General features: G+C 42.3%; 2 protein-coding genes across 2 annotated transcripts in view; both read right to left on the bottom strand.

Moving 5' to 3' along the window:
• The window catches only part of LOC134206570 (uncharacterized), a 30,653-nt gene extending 8,130 nt beyond the window's left edge, over positions 1-22,523 (bottom strand). The window contains exons 1-5 of the mRNA XM_062682297.1: positions 21,598-22,523; positions 20,824-21,472; positions 14,135-16,342; positions 13,660-14,061; positions 6,351-6,945 (exon numbers count right to left, since the gene is read on the bottom strand). Of these exons, the coding sequence (XP_062538281.1) occupies positions 6,351-6,945; positions 13,660-14,061; positions 14,135-16,342; positions 20,824-21,472; positions 21,598-22,523 (4,780 nt within the window). The remainder of the gene's footprint in view (positions 1-6,350; positions 6,946-13,659; positions 14,062-14,134; positions 16,343-20,823; positions 21,473-21,597) is intronic.
• A 106-nt stretch (positions 22,524-22,629) lies between these two features.
• On the bottom strand, positions 22,630-23,538 carry LOC134206569 (uncharacterized). Its single transcript, XM_062682296.1, has one exon. It carries the CDS (start codon positions 23,536-23,538, stop codon positions 22,630-22,632), a length of 909 nt encoding a protein of 302 aa, XP_062538280.1.
• Positions 23,539-23,742: the final 204 nt, after the last annotated feature.

Here is a 23,742-nt window from a genome sequence, read left to right as displayed (position 1 = left end):
TGTCAATCTCACTTTCCATGTCTAAATGTAAAAAATAATCATACCCATTATGATAAGCGCAACATAACAAAACGCAATTGAGTGTTCATCTTCATGGCTTTCCACCTAAGATACATATTCATTCAATCAATGGTGGGCAGCAAAAGTTTTCAATTCATAATAAGTTGCAACGCAGGTGTTAAGTTCCAGTAGAATTTAGGACAGAAGAGGAAGAAGAATGATGCATTGGAATAATATCGATCATATTCAGAAAGAATGAACGCCTGCTTTGAGCATGCCAGTAGCACACTAGGAGTTAACTTTCTGAAATCAGTATGGCGAAAGGCATCAAGGCTCGATTTCAAAATATAAGTTGATCGAAAAAATATGAGTGCGTAGCGGACACCTTCCTACACCACTGGTACCAAATATTTTTCGTGAAGTTCTCTTGAGAAATCCCGCTTTAGATGCCTTCGCCATACAAATCCTGCGGTTAACCTCATGTGGCTATTTCGCGCATATACTAGCGCCTGGATGTGGAGGGGAGTAGGAAATCAGCCACTGCAATAATTCATTAATCAAAATTCTTTGAAGAAAATGATAGAAATGTTTACAGTGGAACAATCATTTTAATGTTTGCGGAACCTTACAGTTTGAACGATTGAATCAAAGGTGAGTTTGTCTGCTTTGCACTTTCATCGGAATATTTACAGTAGTGTTTGCATTTAACAAAGTCGATATTCCGGTAATCGATTTATTGAAAATGTATGGACATCCCACACTGAAAATGTCATCGAACAACTGATACTCTCACGAAGATGGCAGGAGGGTTCTCCAGCACAAGCTAGAAAAAACATGTTTAGATTCCTCTTGCTCGCTAGATGATGTTGTTATCACCGGCAAATTGTTCGCCATTTGGATGGAAAACTCGAAGTGAACCATATTGTTAATATAATATATTTGCAATAATTCATTCGCCGATGCCAGCAGGAACCGAAAATCTTCTGGAACCGTCCTGTATGCGTCCGTCGCGTGCCACCGCCGTCTAGAGGAAGAGTGAAGAGTCATTTGCTATGCGCTGATTGCAACCGTCGATAACGCCATAATGCAATCATTGAACGGATAAATTAATCCATGAAAATTCATCTGCTTAAGGTACACCGGGGCAAGTTGAAACGGTTTTTTCAAAGTTGAAATTCGAAGCTCTTCAAAAAAAAATCACCCTTTGATATATTTTAAATCCGTTTGCGGTGTTTGCTAGTTCGGGCCAAATATTATACATAAAAAATAAGCAACCTTAACAAACTTTTTTGAAACCCTGCGTTATATTCAGACGTAAGCTAATTTTGCCGTATTAATAACAAAATGGATGTACTGAGACCTCAGAACGAGGTTGTAAAGGCTCATAATACTGCCAGGATAAGAGTCCCATGTAAGTTTTCGACGAATTGATTTTATTTTGAAATTAGCTTAAAATTGTCTCCTGTTTAAGGAAAAACTGATAAAATAGTAGGCTTTGTTCAAAAAAAATGAAAACAAATCCAACTTTTGTTGTCTTATCTTGATATTTACTCGCATAAAAACAGATTCCAGATTTTGATAGGTACTCTTTTACACACAAAAATAAACTTAAGTATGGTCCATTTAATTGTCCCATAGCAATAAATACGGATAAAGAATATTATGTCAATTTTTTGGGAAGATACCATTATTTTTCTCAATATATTAGTTTTTTTTGTATTTCTCCATGTAAAACAAGTTTGATAAATTCAACGGCAAATTACTCAAACCGGCTCATACTCAATAAGGGCAGTGTACAACAAAGTCTCAAGCGTATTTTCAGAGACCAAATTTGGAGAACGCACAACGGCGTAATGACTACGCTGATAATTTATCAAATTGATTTCCTACTGGTGACCACTCGGATTACTATTCAGGATGCTTCATTATTTGGTTCATTGTATATTGCGCAGTTGATTAATCTGGTGTGGCTTCTCCATCATATCTCTCATCAACTCTTCGATTAGAGAAATAGGCAGCTGGGAAGTGAAAGGTGGAGTTAACGAAATGTTCACATACTCTGTTTATTTTTCTGAGAGTCAGTGCTCAGTAGATTAATAATCTCTGAGTTAAACTGCAGTTTAAACCCCCCTGCAGTTAAAGACCCCTTTTCATTCTAGTGGAGATTGTAGAAGGGTTGCATTCATGACGGAATGGAAATTTATTAAATTTATGTTCAGAAGTTTGCATTTTTTTAATAAATTTATGTGTTTCGAATGTATGTATTTACGGACCATGTTGAATTCTGGAAAAAAATACTTTTAATTGCGAGGGTGACGTTTTGAATCAATGTTTCAACTTGCCCCGCACCATGGACTGGCCCAAAATACATGAAATCCTGAATTTCAAACCTTGCAACTTAAGGACAGTTTGGGGGTCCCAGAAGCCCCTGAAAATTTCAGCTCATTCGGTCCAGTGGTTGGCGTGCAAATGGCTCAAAGTTGTAAGGAAAAGTGATCCAAATGTATGCGAAACGCAACCGTTTCAGTTTTTGCTTTGGTGGCGCTGTAGTCGACAGATTCCTGTTGTGGACAAAATGAAACATTTTATATAAGAAGCGACTGGTGAAGACCGGAAAATCCTTTGAAATTGGCCAAGTTATAAGCATCCAAAGTCGAGGGTTTCGAGCGTGTTCCCAGGGTGTTTAAAATGAGAGCAACGTACCGTCGACCATTGCGGCGGCGATGCAGGCGTATTCGGTGCCGTGCGAAATAAAATGCATGATTATCACGCAATCTCGCGAATTTTATCCGATTGGTTACTTTCCGTGCTCTGTACAGTAGTGTAGCTAGAGAGGGGGTGACTTACCACTGAATCCAACGAGCTGAAGTTTTTAAGAGGAGACAAAATTCATGAATCATTTGTAACGAGTTGTTTTCGGACATCGTGATGCCCGTTGCATCAATTTTAGAACGATATGATATAATTGTTACAGACATAGGGATAGAAGGACAGAAAGACAGAGAGACCTGGGATATTATATAAGTTATATATTTTTCAAACAACAGTTTTAATGTTTAGCATAATTTATTAACTATATAACAAAGTTATCAACAAACAACACTTATACCTTCTTCTTCTTCATTGGCATTATATCCCCACACTGGGACAGAGCCGCCTCGCAGCTTAGTGTTCATTTATCACTTTATCATTTGACTGTCATTAGTAAATTATACCTCCAAGAGTGAAAATAAAAGTTAAGAGTGAAAAGCCGAGTTTTCATCAAAGGAAGAACCCTCTACAGTCGGATTTGGTCCACCAGTAGCATCAGTTTCCGTGCCGCACAGAAATCGCTTAGCGATTCCCATAGCAGTGATTCCTTCCTTCAACCAGTGGACTAGCTCGCTACCAACCAAGAGAGTTAATTAGAAAGCTCTTTTCAGAGCTATTTTCTGGAAGAGTATAAGAAGCGACGCTTCCACCGGAAGAACGGAAGCCATCTTTTCGTGCGTTGACCATCGTTTGTCATCTGACGACCATCTCAAAGGCGGCGTCGAGGTACCGATCCGCGTCGTCATTCGTTCCGCGCAGTAGGCTAGCCCATCCAAACAGCATCGTTTCCATCATCGGCACTCGGCAGCAAGCCGACTGCTGTTCATCCATCATCATACGGCGCGGAGCGCGACGTGTTCAGCATTGGGCAGACAGCATCAACGGTGCTGTACATTTGTGTGTTGGCAGTGAGTCTGCACATCATCATCGCAATCGTTCACCCGACGTCGGCAGTGGGCCAACCGTTGGGTGTGAACAGTTCAAGTTGACAGTGAGGTGACGTCATCGTGGTGGTCGGCGTGTGCCGGTCAATAGATGCTGGCAGTGAGCCGGCATAGCTGCGCATCATCGTTAGCAGTGTGCGTGTGTGGTAGTCGCCAGCGACCAGCAGGGCTGTGCTGTTAGTGATCGCCTCCAACTCGTATCGAACCCTTGTTGGGGCCAAAAAAATAGTTGGTTTGATTTTGCAAAGGGCGAAAATAAACAATGGCAGGGATTGCTTTGAAAGCGGCAATCTTCGGAATGGAGTCAGAAGGAGCGAGAGTAGTTTGTTGAAAACAAAATATCAGAGCATTCATTCTCTCATCTGAATTAAAGCTTAACTTGCCCGTGTACCTTACATACTTTATCTTTCTTTATCTTTCTTTATTGGGAGAGGGAGCTCGTTCGAGAGTAAACAATAAGCACTTTCGAATGGGCGTAAACCTCTCACTTTTGTATCAACAGAATTTATATACTCCAAATGATACAATATTGACTTATATCTAGAATTACTATCTACTTACAGATAACACAGGTACAATTCGGTAAAACGATTACGTTACATAACAGAAATAAATGCCTAACGAGTAGTGGTTGATGTAGTAGCGAATAGGTGCGTGAATCTCTTTTCAACGTCGAGCGTGAAAGATGGAAATCGAATTCAAGAACAACGATTGAATATCCACACATGGCAATAAGGGTTCGTTATGCCCGTAATTTGTGCAGGCACCATGAATAAAAAGAAAGGTCTAGACCGATTATTTTAGGCTGAGTTTATAATATGCTGAAAGTTCTGAAGCTCGAATCACCTAATATCTGGTCGCACTATTTTCTCTCAGTGTATAGTGGTCAGTTTTTGAAAATTAATGAAGGATACAGCGAAAGGTTTGGGAAGCATTCCTCATTCAGGGAAAAAAATGTATAAAAATCCGTTGAGATTAAAAAATGTTGTTCCGAATAAAAAAATCATAAGTGTTGTGTACAAGACACGACCGCCCGACGTAAACTACGTAAAACAGTTTGGTGAAATGAAGAATCTAGTGCCATTATCCATGAGTGAGTATTACAAAATTACTCTTTGGATTTCTTATGAAATTTACATTTTAAAAGGAACTAATATATTTATGTAATTAAAACAAATATATTGAATTTCCGAGTTTTGTATAATATGAGTAGTTTAGTTTTGTTTGTTTAAATTCAATTCATTGTTCTTTTTCGAATTTTTCGAAAAATATTCTAAATGAGCTTAACTAAACTTGGGTATTTCTAAATTTCAATTTATCAAGTTTAATTGCACTTTTTACTGTATTTAACCATTAAAACTTTAGAAATGAGAATAACTTCCGTCAAATCACTGAAGACGCACACATGTTTTTGCAAAGACCACGCGTCAAAACGCACTCGTGATTTCGCTACTGACGGCATCATTTCGATTGAACTGTCTCCATCTCCATCTTTCGATTGATTGTTAATAATCCGCCTTCCCAATCACAAGCTACAACAAAATCAAATAAGATATTGAGAAAATTTCACCTGGCTGCCACTGATGCCATCCATACGAATTCATATTTGTAGCATCTCCTCCCGGGGCGCACTCGTCATTCTGCTACGGACGGCAACATTATGGCGTAGCCAAGTGCTTAATTTGCTCTTTGAACAATATTCGCCTCACCTCTTCCTTTGCATAGGATGGTGGCCCTGAGAAGAACCGATTGATTCGTTCAGCAACTCCGCCAATGCTGGGACCGCCGCCCGCGACATTTCAAATGAAATGCCACGCGCGCGTAGTAAGTAGTAAAATTCTTCTTTATTTAAAACATTTTTGGTTCTACAATTAATTTTAACATGTACAGTGATCGGCCGGTTGGCCCTCCAACTTCAATTTCAATTATTGTTATTATTATAGTTTTAATGTTTGACTTAATTTTTAAAATATAATGTATCATGACGGCCTTCAGGAGGCGCTAGTGTTTTTTGAAAATTTGATAACCTAACTACTATGTACACTAATATTTACAATAAAAATTTGATAACCTAGATTGGAACTAGCGCCCTAAGCGCTTGTTGGTCCGAGTGCAAGCAACGGACCTTAAACTTTTCTTTACACTCACCAAAGCGTTCATGTAAGGTTTTTATTCCGGCCAGACGGTGGACCTCGGATGTTCTTGTCCTGGGAGGGGTGTTGAGGATCATCCTCAGGAATTTGTTTTGGACCCGTTGAAGTTTGAGGTGGTGGGTTTTAGCGCAGCTCTCCCAGACCGGCATGCCGTATTCGATCACAGGGAGGATGATTTGCTTGTAGACAGCAAGCTTATTTTTCAGGGACAATGACGACCGGCGGTTGATCAAAGGGTACAGTAGTTTCAACAAGACGTTACACTTTGTCACCGTTTTGTCAACCTGTTGCCTGAAAATAAGCTTGCTGTCGAGGGTCAAGCCAAGGTAGTCGGCCTCATTGGCCCATTCCACAGTCGTGCCATTGAGGATGATTTTACAGTCCCCAGGCGGAACAAGTTTAGGGGATTTGGAGTGGGGGAAAATGATGACCTGGGTCTTCGCCGCGTTGATACAGATCTTCCAGCTGGTGAGGTACTCTGTCAGGGCATCCAGGCCTCGTTGGAGTTTTGCCACTAGCGCTCTGATCACTCTACCGTTGTAGACAATGGATGTGTCATCTGCGAACAGAGACAGAATGCCGCCTTCTGGAGGTTCTGGCATGTCGGAGGTGAACAGATTGAAAAGCAGGGGCCCGAGGATACTGCCCTGGGGAACGCCTGCGACGATGTTGTGCGCATTGGAACTCGCTCCGCTGATTGAGACCCGGAATGTCCTTGCCGACAGGTAATTGTTGATGATTTTCACCAGGTAGCTGGGAAGATTGTAGCGTTGTAGTTTGTACACCAGGCCATCATGCCATACATTGTCAAATGCCTTCTCGACATCGAGTAAGGCCATGGCGGATGTTTTAGAGACAAACTTGTTCCGTCTGAGGACGTTGGTAACTCGGGTCAGTTGGTGTACAGTTGACCGACCGCGTCGGAAACCAAACTGTTCCTCGAGCAAGATGTTGAGATTTTCGGCAGACTCAAGTAACCGGTGATGAATAGCTTTTTCGAATAGCTTGGATAATCCTGAGAGAAGGCTGATGGGACGATAGCTTTTGGATGAGGAAGGATCCTTCCCAGGCTTCCGGATGGGGATGACTTTCGCTGACTTCCAGGACGATGGGAAGTAGCTGAGCCGGAGACACTGATTAAAGATCAGCGAGAGGTGCTCAAAGAACGGAGCACTCATGTGTTTGAGCTCGAGATTCAGGATGCTGTCGAAGCCTGGGGCCTTCATGTTCTTTCTTCGACGATTTGATATAGGCCGTCAATTCGCCAGCTGAGATCTCCAACTCCTCCGAGAAGTCGTTGGGAATTAAATGGATGTTGTTAGCATGCTCGTTGACGGCTGCTTCGTGTGGACTGACGATGTTCTGCCCAAGATTGTGTGAGCTGACGAAGTGACGACCTATTTCAGCGACCTTCTCTGCAGGAGTTATCAAGCGATCCTTAGAGCCATTATTGTCTAGTGGGATCAAAGGTGGAATGGGCCGAGGCTTGGATTTTAGAATTTTGGTCATTTTCCAGGCTTAGCATAATCTGGGAGAGTGCGGATCTTATTCGAGAAATCGTTATTTTTGAGGTCCACCATTCTGGCCTTGATAATTTTTGTGATTCGATTGCAGCGTGCCTTAAGCTCAGGCAGTCCAGTACGCTGAAACTGCCTGCGAGTGACATTTCGCAATCGAATCAAATCTTTGGTGAGTGTATCGATGTTTAAGGAGTTGCTTACCTGCCGAGCCGTCGGTACGTGTTGCTCTCGGGCCGCCGTGATCGCCTCCTCGATAGCGCACAGCTGCCGGTCGATACTTTCCGGCGTCTCCGGACGCACCTCGTAATCGACGGTGTTATCGACGCACTGCTGGAACCGCTGCCAGTTCACTCGGTGGTAGTTCCGCCGTAACTGCTGGTGCCGATTGACCGAGGAGCCCAGTTCCGCCACCACCGGATAGTGATCCGAACTGAGCTCCTGGTATACAACCGGCTGCGAGACGTGGTCGCTCAGGTTTGTTATGTAGAGGTCGAGCGTTGCGTGGGCACCGGACCGACTCCAGCCGAGTGGGGAATCCGGGCTCAGGATCGTGTAGTGGCCTTCCTACATGTCGTTGCTCCAGATGGTGCCGTTTCGATTGCCGCGACTGTTGCCCCAGGCTTGATGTTTGGCATTCAAGTCGCCGGCAATGATATACTGGCGTTGCCTCCGCGTCAGCTTGACGATGTCCCTCCGAAGGGCAGCCGATGATCCATCGCCGGCTTTGGCTTGCGTTGGACAGTACGCCGCGATGAGCGCGATTGTGCCGACCGAAGTGGTGATTTCGACACCGATGGCCTCGATGACACTGAGCTGGAAGCTTGGAAGCAGACGACAGTTGATGTTGTAGCGAAGAGCGATGGCCACACCACCTCCCCTGGTCGGCCGGTCGAGTCGCACGATGCGGAAGTCCGGGATGTTGATGTTCACCTCCGGTTTTAGGTGCGTTTCGGTGATGAACGCTACGTCTATTTCCTTCTCCTCAAGGAAATCCTTCAGCTCAATTATTTTGCTCTTGAGCGAGCAAGCGTTCCAGTTGACCAGGCCCACCCTAGCAGCCATTTTCGATGATGAACATGCCAAGAGTGAAGACCTGGTCGAAGCGGGTTTTGCAGCCGCGCAGCCGAGTGGCGAGCTGCGCGAAGATCGGCATCAGTTGCTCCGGAGTGCCACGCGCGCGGGGGAGAGCAGTTTTCTTATCATCAATAAAGGTGGCTCATTGGTTCCGCCTTTTTGTTGTCCGGTATGACTGCAAATATTGTGTAACCGTCAAACACTCACCAAAGGGGCGTGGCTACAGATTCAACTTTATTGATTACAAGAAAGCAGCTCTTTCGCGCGCGCGGAGCGGAGAGCAGACCGTGGTACCACCTTCGGCATCGGCGGAGCTCCTACCGGAAATTTTATTCCCGGCGATGGTGTGGGTCGCGCGGTCGTCGTCATTAACATTAGCAGCGCTCAGATTAAATTTTCTTGTATGTTGGCAGGTTTTGTTCTATTGTTCTATAGGGGGGTTTTGTTGACCAAATTTTATTAAATTTGGACACAATATTCTTTGATGTGCAAAATTTGAGCATAATTATTTACAGAAAACCCCGCTGACAATAATAGAGCAAAACCTGCCAAAGCCGTCATTTCCCCTACTAACGATTGGTTACCATCAATGAAAGTAGCTCTCAAGTCACAGCTTGAGGCGAGATGAATTTTGACCAAAGTAAAAACAAATTGCTTGGTGATGGCAGAATGTTTTCCGTCGGTAGTAGAAGCACGATTCAGAGAAAGACTTATAATTTTAGTAGATAGTCATCCATGCGAATACATTTTTGCAGCTTCTCCGTTTGACGCGCGCTCGTGTTTCTAAGTACATACAGAAAACATATGATGATTCAACTCATCCATGAGTTTTTATGTGCTGAGTTGGGCTTGATTTGAATCGTCCATGAGTTTTTACCACAACAGACCAAACCACAGGCGTTATCGCTGGAACCGCGTTGGTCCGTTCTCCGTGACATCCAGAATGAAAATGACGCGCGCACGCGAAACATGGGGCTTTTATACACAGGAAAAACGAAGCAGTGGATCAAAAGGCCCGTATGTTACTGCAATCTGATGTCCGTGTTGGGGATTTATGAACGGAATTGAATTTTTCACCCGGTTTGAAAAGAAATAACATTTTCAATAGTTTAAACGTTGATAATCAATAGTATCAATAGAATTGGCAAATTGCTGGAGAGTTTCCGAATCTATTGATAAGCAAATCTCAAAAATCCATCGAAAGGTAAAGATGCTATTAGCGTTTGAAATCTATCCTAATTTCGTGAAAGTTTCAAATTTGGAAATATCGGTTTTACACCCTGTATATGAGTCTTCCCCTTAGACGTAGTTTACGTCAAAAATGTGCGAGCAAAAAACACGTCCGTACGTGCTGCTGTCTTGATTTGGAATGAGGCTGATTGCGCCACGCGCGCGGGGGAGAGCAGTTTTCTTATAACCAATAAAGATGGCTCATTAGTCCCGCCTCTTTGTTGTCTGGTATGGCTGCAAGTATTGTGCAACCGTCAAACACTCACCAAAGGGGCGTGGCTACAGGTTCAACTTTATTGATTACAAGAAAGCAGCTCTTCCGCGCGCGCGAGTTGTTTAGTTCGAGTTGTCGTGGAGACCAGACCATGGTACCACCACAGACAAACATGCATAACACTTGTGAAATTCTCATCGTTCACTGATTTACTGGTCAATTTAAATAATCTCTAGTTGGCCAATAGATCACTCGTGGCGCGCGCATCGGATTTGCTCGAGTTTGACGTTTGGTTACTTCCGCCATCTTGTGCGTGGTTTGCCCAACTAGGTGAAAACAACAGATACCGTTAGTGTATGTATGACGATGAATTTGATGAGGGAATGTACATTGTGTTATGTCTGTTTGTCTGTGGTACCACCTTCGGCATCGGCGGAGCTCCTACCGGAAATTTTATTCCCGGCGATGGTGTGGGTTGCGCGGTCGTCGTCATTATCATTAGCAGCGCTCAGATGGAATTTTATTGCGTGTCTCTACGATGGCGGCTATGGTGGTGTTTATTTCTGCAGCGGTTGCGTCTGAAGTGTCATCAGTGAAAGCAGCTCTTAAGCCATAATTTGAGGCGAGAGAGAATTTTGATCAAAGTGCATATTAATCGCTTGGTGATGGCTGATAGCTTCCGTCGTTGGCGGAATCACGACCGTGCGTCAGGGACGCTACAGAAATTTATTCGCATGGATAGCATCAATACCAGTGAAATTTCCCCTCAAGATTATTGTTTTAGTAGTAGATAGACTGCTACTTGTTTCAGGTTTAACTTCCATCCATGCAAATACATTTTTGAAGCTTCTCCTGCTGACGCACGCTCTTCGTTGGTAGCGCTCATAACAGGATCGTTGCGACAAAGAATCCAACGATGGCAATCTGTTGCAGTGTAGCGGTAGAACCATAGAGCCAGCATCTGCATTTGAGTGAAATACTCTTGTGATATTCTGACTATCGAATGGTTGCTGTTGTGTTGGTGACTAGAAATCCGCATGATCTGAAATCTGTCCTTTTCAGGGCATTAAATTTTCCATTGGAGGAATTTGGTTTGACTGAGAGTAAATTCATGACATTGTTGCAATAAATCGGCAGCAGTAACGCAAAAATTCATAAGATTCAATCCATCATTCGACTTCTGCAGAGTAAGTGATTAAAAATGCATCGATAGATAAAGACGCTATTCGTGTTTGAAATCTATCCTAATTTCGCGACGGTCTCGAATTTGGAAATTTCCGTTTACACCATGTATCTGAGTCTTCCCCTTAGACGTAGTTTACGTCAAAAACATTATTTCAACTTTACCTTCCTCCCAAACATAATGGTGGTCCTGAAAAGAACCGATTCATTTCCACAACAATGCTGTTGGGAACACGGATGAAAAGATGTACTGCTGTTGCCACGACCGCCACCACGACCTGACGAAAAATTTCATCCGCATCATCACTCATAAATCTCAATCAACGAGCCCTCCCGTGCGAACGAAATCGTCCGTTCTCCGTGACATGCAGAATGAAAATGACGCGCGCACGCGAAACACGGGGCTTTTTATACACAGGAAAAACGAAGCAGTGGATCAAAAGGCCCGTACGTTCGAGATGCCAGTTCGTTCGAGATGTCGCGGAGAGCAAACCGTGGTACCACCTTCGGCATCGGCGGAGCTCCTACCGGAAATTTTATTCCCGGCGATGGTGTGGGTCGCGCGGTCGTCGTCATCAACATTAGCAGCGCTCAGATTAAATTTTCTTGTCTGAAATAGGGGAATGACGGCTTTGGCAGGTTTTGTTCTATTATTGTCAGGGGGGTTTTTGTTGACCAAATTTTATGAAATTTGGCCACAATATTCTTTGATATGCTATGATATGATATGATATTTGATATGAAGTACTAACGATCGGCTACCATCAATGAAAGTGGCTCTTGGGAGCGTCCACAAATTCCGTAACGCTTAGAGGGGGGAGGGGGGTTGGGCGAAGTGTGACGACCCATACATAATTTTTAGATGCTTTATACAAAAAGTGTGACATAGGGGGGAGGGAGGTGTTTTTGCACATAACCGAGACCGTTGGTGATCTTTCAGAGAAATTGCACTGTAGCACACACGACGCGATAACTTGGTTTAGATGTACTTTATTGAAAGTCACTTTTTGATCGAAACGCTACTGTTTTATTTTACTCGACCGGTTTATTATAAACTGAGTGCGACGTGACTCTTTATATGGTTTGATGTGAACTAAACTGCCTCTCGTATCCCAAGTGATACGATGAGGTTAGTGGTGAATATCTACATACCGATCTGTACCGAGTACTGACGAATATTACTAATCAAACTTACGTAGGTAATAAAGGATGGGATAATGAATTCATTAGATCAGAAAAGGATAAACTGATTTTCGCATGAGAAACATGTTACAGCGTTGCCAAACGAATTGGCTCTACTAGGTCCGAACATGCCGGCCGCCTTGAAATCGTTAGGATTTCAACTACACAAATGTGAACAAATTTAAGAACCTAAAACCTATTGTACAACTTTTGTTTCCATTAATATTACTGTTTCTCCAATATAAATATAATCACTTCTCTCTGTTATTCTGCTGGTGTGATAACTGTTGACTCATCCGTGCTTGCAACTATTGAATGGGTCCTGGACTGGACTGTAGATGAGAATTTCATTGTCTCCGTTGGTTCAAAAATGGTTTCGGTAGCAGGTCTACATGTTTCTACGCTTGCTTTAGAGTTTAATGCCTCCAGTAGGCCTTTCCCCTAAACAGGATGCACTATGTGTATGCCCACTGTTGATGTGTTGTAGTGAGGAGTTCGAATCTGCTTGTACTGATGTTGGACTGTACATTCTCGTCGGAGTCTTCTCCGGTTGGCCTTGAGGGATATTGCAACGCCATGGCAGCAATGTGATTCTTCGTCCTGGTATACACCGACGGTTGTCGGCCATCAATGGGATGAGGCCTCCAGGCCTGTGGTGGGTGCACGATTCTGAGGAACATGGGAAGCTTTTTACAAGGAAATGAACAATTTTTACAGAACTTGCCTGGTGCGGAGGCCCTTGCATCCGGGCCTCCGCTGGTACCACCGGTACCACGGTTATGCCTTGAATGGCACTTCTGGTGTGAAAGGATGATCGCATGCTGCAGCTGACTGTTCTGATGTGTCTAAAACGGCTCCGGAACTGACGTGGTCTTCATTTCGAGTGATCAAGTCGAGTGTCGACAGGTCAAATGGAGCAGCAGATCGAGCGCGGGCCCTGCGCTCGTGGGTGATTTCCGATGATGAACAGTGAAGCTGCGATCACAACGATAACTTGTGAATAATGAATGCGATAACGTGCACCGAAACCCTTGACAGACATGCTTGACGATACAGGACAACCTTCATGCGGGATTATTGATAGAACGGAGTGGCCAACGGATGAATTTAACGACGACTTCTTGAAGGAACCGCCCGGTCACCGGGAGGTAGATGCAGCTATGGGGATGAACTTTTTTTAAGCTTTTGCATTGAAATGATAAAAAATTACCTAACTGAACGGCGGAGGACCAATATTAAGGGCTTTCCGCGATGCCGAAGCACCTAGTTGGAAAAGATCTACTCTTCTCATGGGGACTGTTCGTCGTTGTCCCTAATAGGATAAATGCACATTTTTAAATTCCTCTTACAAAGATGCCGTCTTGGGTCCGGATGGTCACGACACGAACGATTCCGTCCTGGCCGGGGAATATTTCGGTCACTCTTCCTAGCCGCCATTTCTGGGGTGGCAGTTTATCTTCCTTAACTAGAACCATTGTACCGATACTGATGTTGTCGCGGCTCCGAGTCCATTTAGTTCGGTTGAGTAGATCGCTGAGGTACTGAGTCTTCCACTTCCTCCATAATTGCTGGACAAAGCCTTGAGTTCGTTGCCAGTGGGAAAGACGATTTTCTGGGATCTCCTGCAAGGCTGGCTGGGGAACCGCCGTGAGTGGCCTTCCCACTAGGAAATGGCCTGGAGTTAACGCAGTAAAGTCAGTCGGATCGTTGCTCACGGGCATTAACGGTGTGGAATTCAGTATCGCTGCAATCTGATGAATTACGGTTGTAGGTCAGCGTTCTTTCACTGATGGTTTTCCGGAAATGAGTTTTGAAGGACTTTACGGCCGCCTCCCAGAGACCACCAAAATTGGGGGTACGGGGCGGAATGAATTTGAATTCGATGCCATCTTCTAGGGCTGCATTGACTACTGCGTGTTGAACTTGCTGATTGTTCATATGCTGCCGTAGTTCCTCAAGTTCTTTATTTGCTCCAACAAAGTTTGTTGCGTTATCGCACATGACCAAATGTGGTTTACCTCGGATCGCAACAAATCGCTTGAACGATGCCAGGAAAGCTTGCGTAGAGAGATCGGCTACAACTTCCATGTGCACGGCCTTGGTGGCCAGGCAGACGAAAATACACACGAAAGCCTTGATTGGAACACCTCGTCGACCTGGGTATCGTATATAAAACGGTCCGCACAAGTCGATGCCGACATTGAGAAAAACTGTTCCAGGTGTAACTCGGACGGAGGGCAAGTCGGCCATCAGTTGTTCGTGAACCTTAGGCTTGTTTCGAAAACATGAAACGCAACGGTAAATGGTCCAACGGGCAACATCACGGGCACGTAGAGGCCAGAACCTTTCTCTGACAGAACTAACCAAAAGTTGCTGACCCGCATGGAACAGCTTTAAATGGTAGTATTCCATTACCAGTTTAGTCAACGGGTGTTGGTGATGAAGAATCATCGGATGCTTGCGGTTGTCCGATATGGGAGCATGTCGCAACCGGCCGCCGACGCGAAGTATGCCGTCAATCAGGATTGGATTTGCTGCTAGCAGTTTTGAGGATGCACCGATGGGTTGTTTCTTAGATAATGCTGTTATTTCCGCTGGAAAACTTTCCAACTGAGCCAATCGTACTAATTGAAGTTCTGATTCCTTGAGTTCAGTTGCCGACAATGCTCCGCTGCGTTTGAGGGCTCTATTTTTTGGTGCAGCGTTGTGAACAAATCGACGGATCCAGGTAACGATGCGTAGTAGTGCCCAAAACGATGATCGTAGCGAGAATATGGAACTATGCGACTTGATTTGAACGGCAAGGGTTGTTGAAGGCCTTTCCTCCAAGATAGATTTGTCAAACTCTGGTTGAACGATTGGTGCCTTGGGCCAGGTGGACTGATCTTGACGTAGCCACAGTGGACCTTCAAACCACAGAGACTGGTATGCGAGCTGTGCGGGCGTCATTCCGCGGGACACTATGTCCGCAGGATTTTCTGCACCGGCGACGTGATTCCAAACTCCAAACTTGGTAGAATGCTGGATTTCTGAAACTCTGTTGGCGACAAAGATTTGCCAACGAGACGGCAGTGAAGACAGCCAACACTTCACTATCATGGAGTCGGTCCAGAAGTAAGCTTTGGCGGGTATTTTGACGCTATTGCGGAGTTTTTCATAAAGATGGCTGAGAAGCAAAGCTGACGATAGCTCCAGTCGTGGAATCGACTGCTTCTTCTTCTTTCGAGAGAGGTCCTCCAATGGCGCAACCCGTGACTTCGACGTAATGAGGCGAACGGAGACCGATCCGTCGGTCGATTCGCACCGCAGATATAGGCACGCACCATATGCAGCTTCCGATGCGTCACAAAAACCATGTAGTTCTACGGATGCTAGACTGTTACTGAACCCTATCCATCTTGGTACCGAGAATGATTCTAATGCGCTAGCGTTTCTACGAAACTCCTTCCAAAATATCTGGAGATTATCGGGCAGAACTTCGTCCCAATCTAATTTCTGTTTCCAGAGCTGCTGCAGAAAGATTTTTGCCTGAACTGTGACCGGACCGATGAGCCCGAGTGGGTCAAAGATTCGAGCGGTGTCAGCAAGAACAACTCGCTTGGTGATAAGAGGCTCAGTGCTCCAGTGTGGCACTGCAAATTTGAAGCTGTCATTGGCCGGTTCCCACACCAGTCCAAGCGTTTTGACCATCGACGTAGAATCAAATTCAAGTATAGAACGATCGTCTCGAAGTTCTGGAGAAATAGTTGACAACAACTGAGAGTTATTCGAATTCCACTTGCGTAACATGAAGCCTGCTGACTTCGTCAACGAGATTAGATCAGCAGCGAGTGTCGTTCCCTCTTCTAAAGTGTCCGTGCCAGTCATCAAATCATCCACGTAGAAATCTTTACGCACAACTCTTGCAGCTGTCGGATGCAAAACCTCTCCTTCAGTAGCCAACTGCTGCAGACATCTGGTAGCTAAATACGGTGCTGACGCTGTGCCGTACGTAACTGTGGTTAGCTCATACGTCTTAAGCCCTCTGTACACCTCCCGTGAACATGAACATGAACAAGAGGTGAGAAAGAGCGATAATTTCACAGTGAACATCGTCGTGGACAATCGAGTCTAGATGGAAGTGTTGAATTATTGCCCACGAATGCAGGCAGCAAGTAAGTGTGCAGTAGTAAACGAAGAAAATAAAAATGAAACATATTGTCGCATATATGTATATGAATTATTTGAGTGGGTAATCTACGGAACGATGTTGATCAAGTTGTTTAATTTTAATGATCTTTTCGTTTAAATGTTCGGGAATTTTGTTATGAAAAGCCAGTAGGTACATATACTTAATGATTTCTGAATGGAAAATTTTCAACTGTGCTACCAAATGTATACATTTGGCACCGTTCAAAGCTGAATTAACAAGTTCGATCAATTGACCTGAATCCAAATATTATCTTTCGACTGGTTCGCATCAAAGAAGTTCTGGCAAAACTACCCACGAAGCATGTAATTCACTTGATTCATTCTATTCCACACATTAATACAATTATGTTCAATTATGCAATTATAGTTAAGAAAATACGAATTTACGAAAAGAGAAGAAATTTCTTCTAATTTTCTAGTGACTTCTATCCCACTTGAACGATTGATTTTGACATGTAGTAACAAATTTAATTTGATGAGGAATTATTTAATTTTTCTTACTTTTGCTAGATATAATTTTTGACTTTCTCTTTTAGCTTACATTGGTTTAATGCATTTCTTCATCTCATTTTTTAAAATTTATTATTCATTTGTTCGAATAGTGTTAATTAATGTTTGAATATTTTACCAGTTCGCCAATAAAAAATCCTAATTTTCGCTCAAGTTTTCGTGTATAAAATTCAATTGATGACGTATCGTATATCCGTACCGTATTTAATTGTTGTGTTTACTATTGAAAGTCTTAATATGTATTCAATAATTTTTGCTGTACTAAGATTTTGTTGATAGTCATTATCCAAATTATGTAAATTACTCACATAAACTGTTTCAAATAAACAACTTTATTGAATAAACTCATATAGGTATACCTAATCACAAACAATCTGAATAATAATTATTATTAATATCTGTACCTCGTGGGTGGTCATAACGCAAAGAGCATACGAGCATGTGTGTACCAAAAAAAAACAAGGGCAGACAGACAGGCAGGATGAAAACGATAGAGAGGCATTCTACACATCTTGTTAGATTCTTCATTCTCCCTGTATTGCTGTGGTGGATATATGGCGTATATGGTGTATATATCAGAGAGAAGAGAAGCTTTCTCTGGTAAATCAGGTAAAAAAATTCCACGGAGCTCGTTCACGTTCGAATGGCAAAAGCATTCTGAAAATCTGTTCACCGTGAACGACAGAGACGATGCACAAGCATATCGGAAGCATATCAAATGATTCAGTAGTAGCAAAGCAGAAAAAGTATGCCAAGCATTTATAACTAATGTAGCTAAGACGTTGAATAAACAAAAGAATAAATAAATAAATGACTTCAAATTAATGAGTTGATAAATTAAAAAATGAACAATCGATTAAATTACAAAATTATTGATTTGAAAAACTAATAAATGGATAATTTTTTAGATTAATAAATTCAGAAATGAATGAATTTATAAATTATTGAATAAAAAAAAATAAATAAATATAATCACTCAAAAATCTAATATATCAACAACAAAAAATAATAAATCAATAAATTTATTTTGAAACCTAGTAAATCAGTGACTCAATAAATAAGCAAATGAACAAATTATAATTAATGAACAATAATGATGGTGTTGTAAAAAATACACAAATTTTTTTCCTTCATTGCACACTAGGTAATCCACTTTCAAAAGAGGGAAAAATATTAACTTTCTTTACGGACAACTCACAGAAGAGATTAAAAGCTTATTCGATAAGGAATTTTCTAAAGAATTTAAAAATCAATGACGTGGAACACTTCTGTATGTAGCTATGAGGCTCGTTTTGTCCCAATGTCCCATACATCACGAGTTTACATATTTTTTGTCATTTTATCTTTAGGACATTGCTCTAAAATTCAGGGATTTTGGTGTTTAATAAGCGTCAAAATGTATTTTATTTGAATTTTCCGGCCGCGTCAATTTGAAATCGTCGCAAAGCAAATTGTCGCCAGCAAACATGGCCATAAGATCTGTCAGATCAACTACGAACAAAATTGTTTGATTTCAATAATCAGATTATTTCCAGAAGTTGAGTACTTTTTTTTGCATGTTTTAATGATTTGGCTTTGCATTAACACAGATTTAAATTGAAGATATTGGCGACGATTTTAAAGGTGCATAAAAAGTGATCGACGCGATTTGTTACCAGCGAAACTGAAAATACTATTAATTTAAATGATATTTGCCAATGATATAATGAAAATAACAAATAATCATATATTTCATTGAATATATTTTTCGTCCTTTTATCTTCAAAATATTGTACTAAAATTGTGTTTTCCTCTTCATTGTGGATCCTCAAAAAGCACTATACATATTTTGTTGGCAAAAGTTGAAAATTAAAGTGTTTTTGTGGTAAAATAATCATCAAAGCGCATTTTTGTGAATTTATTTTTAATATAAAATAAGCTTCTGAGCTTGTTGACCTCAAAAACCCCTCGAATTATTTTTTTCAATGCAATATACGAGTATTTGTTATTTTCATAGTATAATTGACAAATTATCATTAAATTAATATTACCCCATCATCTATTAATCTATAATCTATTAGCTTTATAATTGCATAGAGGAATTTGGGCGAAAAGGCATGAGAAAATCTCATCCTATCTATTGTCACATCGACTCTCAAATAATATGATAACTCTTGTCTAGTTGTGCGATCGAGTATGGTTTGGAAATGTTCGGCATCGGCTCTATCAAGAAGTATTTAAAAATCGTGTTTTATCCAATAAATCATTTATCAATGTCTGTACAACATTTTTAGACAATAATATCAACAATTATCTGTAAATATTATTTATTTTTACAGAATAAATGAAAAATTCACATAAAATGCACTTTGATGCCTATTTGACCCCTAAATCCCTTAAATTTCTAATTATTACCATATTTAGTGCACCTCTATGGATCCACAGTGAAGAGATTAACACAATTTTAGAGAAATTTCCTAAAGATAAAATATAGAAAAAATATAAAACTCGTGATATATGGAACATTGGGGCAAAACATGCTCAATATCTACATACAGAAGTGTTCCACGTCCAATGAAACAGCACACACAGAATTTTCTTGGAAAATTCTCTTTCGAATAAGCCCTTGATTTCTTCTGTAAATAGCTCGTAAAGAAAGTTAAAAAAAATTCCTTCTTCGAAATCGGATTTTCCCATTGTGCATTGGCTCTACATTCCACTGAAACTTGGCTTACCTTCTAGAGTAATAACTTGAAAGCTGTCAATCGCATAAGTATGTATCTTGTGTGGCAAGTAAAATAGATACACTGGAAGGGAGCCGATAATGTTTCCAACCGCAAACATTCTAGGCCGGACCGAGAATCGAACTCGCCATTTGTGTTGGGAATCCTACGCCTTTGCTCGCAAGGCTTACTGGAGACCCGTATAAATTAATATAATTTAATAAAAATAAAACACCAATAAAAAAACAAATCTTCCAGTCGTATTTCTTTTGTATATAAATTAACTATTACATCAAATATGAATCATAAATAAAAAAAAAATATGAATAAATACAATGGTTTCTAGTTAGCCTTGTCGGCAAAGGCGGAGTATTCTCGATTTTCGTTGCGGTCTAAAAGATTTTTTTCGGGTTTTCGGCAATCTCGAATCACTGGCCATAGAGTATCTAAGACACATATCCATGCAATAGACGGGTACAGAATAGAAACATTAAAAAATAACTGTGGAAATGTTAATGGAATATTGAGTAAAGAAGCAGGCAAAGATTTAGTGGTAATATAGAGCCATTGAAGAGGAAGAAGAAAAAGAATGAATTATTTTTTTTTATGAATGAAGTAATCTATCTATGAAAATATAAATTTTTTGATTGAATATACGAATGATTGAAGTATTAAAATAAAAAATATTTAAAAAGAAAAAATAATATTACCGAATAATGAAAAAGAAATACAATTCATTTATGAGAAACTACTGAGTTAGTTTCCTTCCGACCAAACCGATACGAGTATTAAAATGAGCGACAGCGACACACAAAGCAGGAACCCACCGAAACCGATTCAACGAGAACAGTAAACACTCTCGGTCGGTGTGAACTCCCAATCCAAATCAATCTATTCTCCTTGTATTTTTGAATTCACCACAGCTCCACGTTCATGTTCACCGTCGCGTTTACACTTGCGATGAGTTCACCGCAGATACGATTTCACGATGATTTCACAGGCATGACCGTGGAATGCTCATAAATCTGATATTATTGATGTTTTTCATGTTTTTATGCATCTCATTCCTAAATGCAGCATCTGTCTTTCATTTGAACAAGATTCCCTCACGATTTGAGTATGTATCAAGAAGTTATTATCGAAAAACAGTTTGTTCACGTTCACGTTCACGGGAGGTGTAAAATGCGCTTTAACTGGATCGGTTGGCGAATTTCTCCACAGAATCCGTTGCAATGGTTGGTCGACTGCTGCTACTTTGACCATGCGGTACATTTTGGCAATGTCCGCTACTAGAACGAACTTCCAGAATCGGAAACGCATTATGATGGAAAGCAAGTCATCCTGTACTACCGGTCCAACCATTAGTCCATCGTTTAAGGATACTCCCGTCGTAGAGCGGCAAGACGCGTCGAACACAACTCGCAACTTGGTTGTCGTGCTGTCCGGTTTAAGCACAGCATGATGTGGTAAATAATACGATGGTTTTTCGATCTCTTCGTCGTCGACCTGACGCATATGGTTCATCGCGAGATATTCTTGAACAAATTCTACGTAGAGTGCCTTCAGCTGGTCGTTCACTGCAAACCGTCTCTCCATCCCGTGAAGCCGTTTCAGTGCTATGGCCTTGGAGTCTCCCAACCGACTAAGGACGTGTTCTTTTTTGGGTAGCGTAACGACGAACCGTCCCTCAGTGTCTCGTATCGTCGTCTTCTCGAAGTGCTCTTCGCATATCGTCTCTTCAACAGATAACGTACTGGAACTATTGCATGACTCAACTCCCAAAACTTAGTGACGAGCTCTCGCAGTTCAATAGTGGAGCAGGAATAGGTAACTGTGTTGGAGACCTCGATGATATTTCCAGGAATGCGACCTGATACGACCCACCCAAACACCGTCCGCTGTAGTATTGGGCCGTCGTCGGTAATCTTCATCTTGTCCTCCAATAGCAGGTCATAATAATACTCCGCGCCAATGATGATGTCAATGGGACCTGGCTCATGGAACTCCGGATCTGCCAAATTGATCCAATGGGGAATGGCAAGATTCTGGACGTTAACTGGATGGATCGGCAACTCGGAGGTGAGCTTAGGGAGCACGTGGAACTGAATGTTTTCCGTATAAGAGGAGATACGGAACGATCGTGGAGCTATCATAGCCTCCACCTTCTTCGTGGACTTGACGACCGAGCCTCCGATTCCGGCTACCAACAGGTGGCTGGGAATTTCAGTCAATTTCAGTCGTTGAGCAAGGCTTGTCGTGATGAAACAGTATTCCGAGCATGAATCCAGAAGAACTCTTGCTAGTTGAGTATTTCCATTCTTGTCCGACACGCGAACTAGCGCTGTCGAAAGCAAAACTTGGCGAGTAGCAGTGTGAATAGTGACAGGTAGGGAATTGCATGAAAGTGTGTGATCTGTGGCGAGTGGTTGTGGATGTGTTTGCGAAAACGAATTTGTGTTTGAAACCGGAAACGAACTGGTGCTAGGACCAGTCGGCTGAGAATGTGTTGGTTGGATCTGGACTTGTGACTGCATTTGCTGTGTGTTTGGCATACGTGATCGGTTCTGAACTTGTGGACCGGAGGAATCGTTCTGGGGCGTAAACGCGGTGGGTCTTCCTCCGTTAGAGCCTCCGGAATGGAGGAGAGAATGATGCTTCTTCTGGCAGTGTCGGCACACGCCAGCAGTACAAGCTCGAACCATGTGCGACGACGATAGGCAATTCAGGCACAAACCATGACGTTTCACTTTCTCATATCGCTCAGGAATCTTCATCTTAATGAACCGTTGACACTTGAACGCTGAATGCATTTCTTCGGAGCAGAATGGACATCGACTAGAAACTGAAGCGGAAGTCTGTTCCGATAGTTTTGTGGTATGGCAAGCGCCTTCCACCCCAGAGGTCAGAAGTTCGAATCTAGGTGTATTCAGTTGAACTGTGATGCGTTTCCCAATTTCGCAGTGTTGCCGCATCCAGTCTGGCGCAAACCATATGCACAAGGATCGTGCTCCATTTTGATGTATCCTCACCAATTTTGTCCAGCATTTGAAGATTACGTTCATACTCGCTGATAAGATGGCAAAGAGATTCGTAGTTCTCCCGTTTCAACGGCTCTACTGCAAAAAGAGCGTCGATATGAGATTTTACAATAAGCTTTTTGTTTTCATACCGTTTTTGCAGCAGTTCCCAGGCAATGACATAATTCGCAGCCGTTATCTCAATCATTCCGATTTCTTGCAGGGGCTCACCCACGAGTGATGACCGCAGATAAGTGAACTTATCTATGTCAGTAAGTTGTTGATTTCTGTGGATCAAGCTTCTGAACATATCTCTGAACGTGACCCAGTCTCGGATTTTACCACCGAAATTCGGTAAACGAATCTCCGGTAGCTTCACCGTAGACAAAGCAGTGCAACCTGCTTGGTTTGTGGCTCTGGATGACCCAGATGATGATTCTGGATTTTGCTTCGGTCGAAGAAGCTTCAATGCCGCTTTCAGCTCACAATACGTGTCTTCGGCTTGCTGAATAATGGCGCTGTTTTCCGTCTGTCGCTTATCAACGAGTGCCGTCAAACGGGCTTTCAATTCCGCCGGCTCGGCCTTGGAATCCATCAGGTCCCTTTCGTCCGCTTCCTCGGTAAGCACCTCAATCTTCCGTCGTAGAACGTATAACTTTTTCATCGCCTCCTCCAGAATTTCCATCCTCGTTTCAATTTGCTCTTCTTGCTTATCCCTTTTGTATTTCGTGATGAACTGCCTTACGCCATCGAAGGTACTCCGAACCTGACGTTGCTGGGATTTCAGCTCCTTTAATTCGCTGGACATTTTATGCACTCTCGTACCACTTTTCAATAGCACTATATTTGTTTTGGCTCACACTGTAGTCTATTGATAATACTATTTCTCACTGCACGCACGGTAGTCTATAATTGTTCCAGTGCACTAGCACTCACTATAACACAACACCGCGATACGCGACTCGACTCCACGACCCACAAGTGACAGCGAACAGAACAACGACCAGATTTG

Source organism: Armigeres subalbatus, chromosome 1 (genome assembly GCF_024139115.2).
Source record: "Armigeres subalbatus isolate Guangzhou_Male chromosome 1, GZ_Asu_2, whole genome shotgun sequence".
In the NCBI taxonomy this organism is placed as follows: Eukaryota; Metazoa; Arthropoda; class Insecta; order Diptera; family Culicidae; genus Armigeres; species Armigeres subalbatus.
This window is presented reverse-complemented; position numbering and strand designations above follow the sequence as displayed.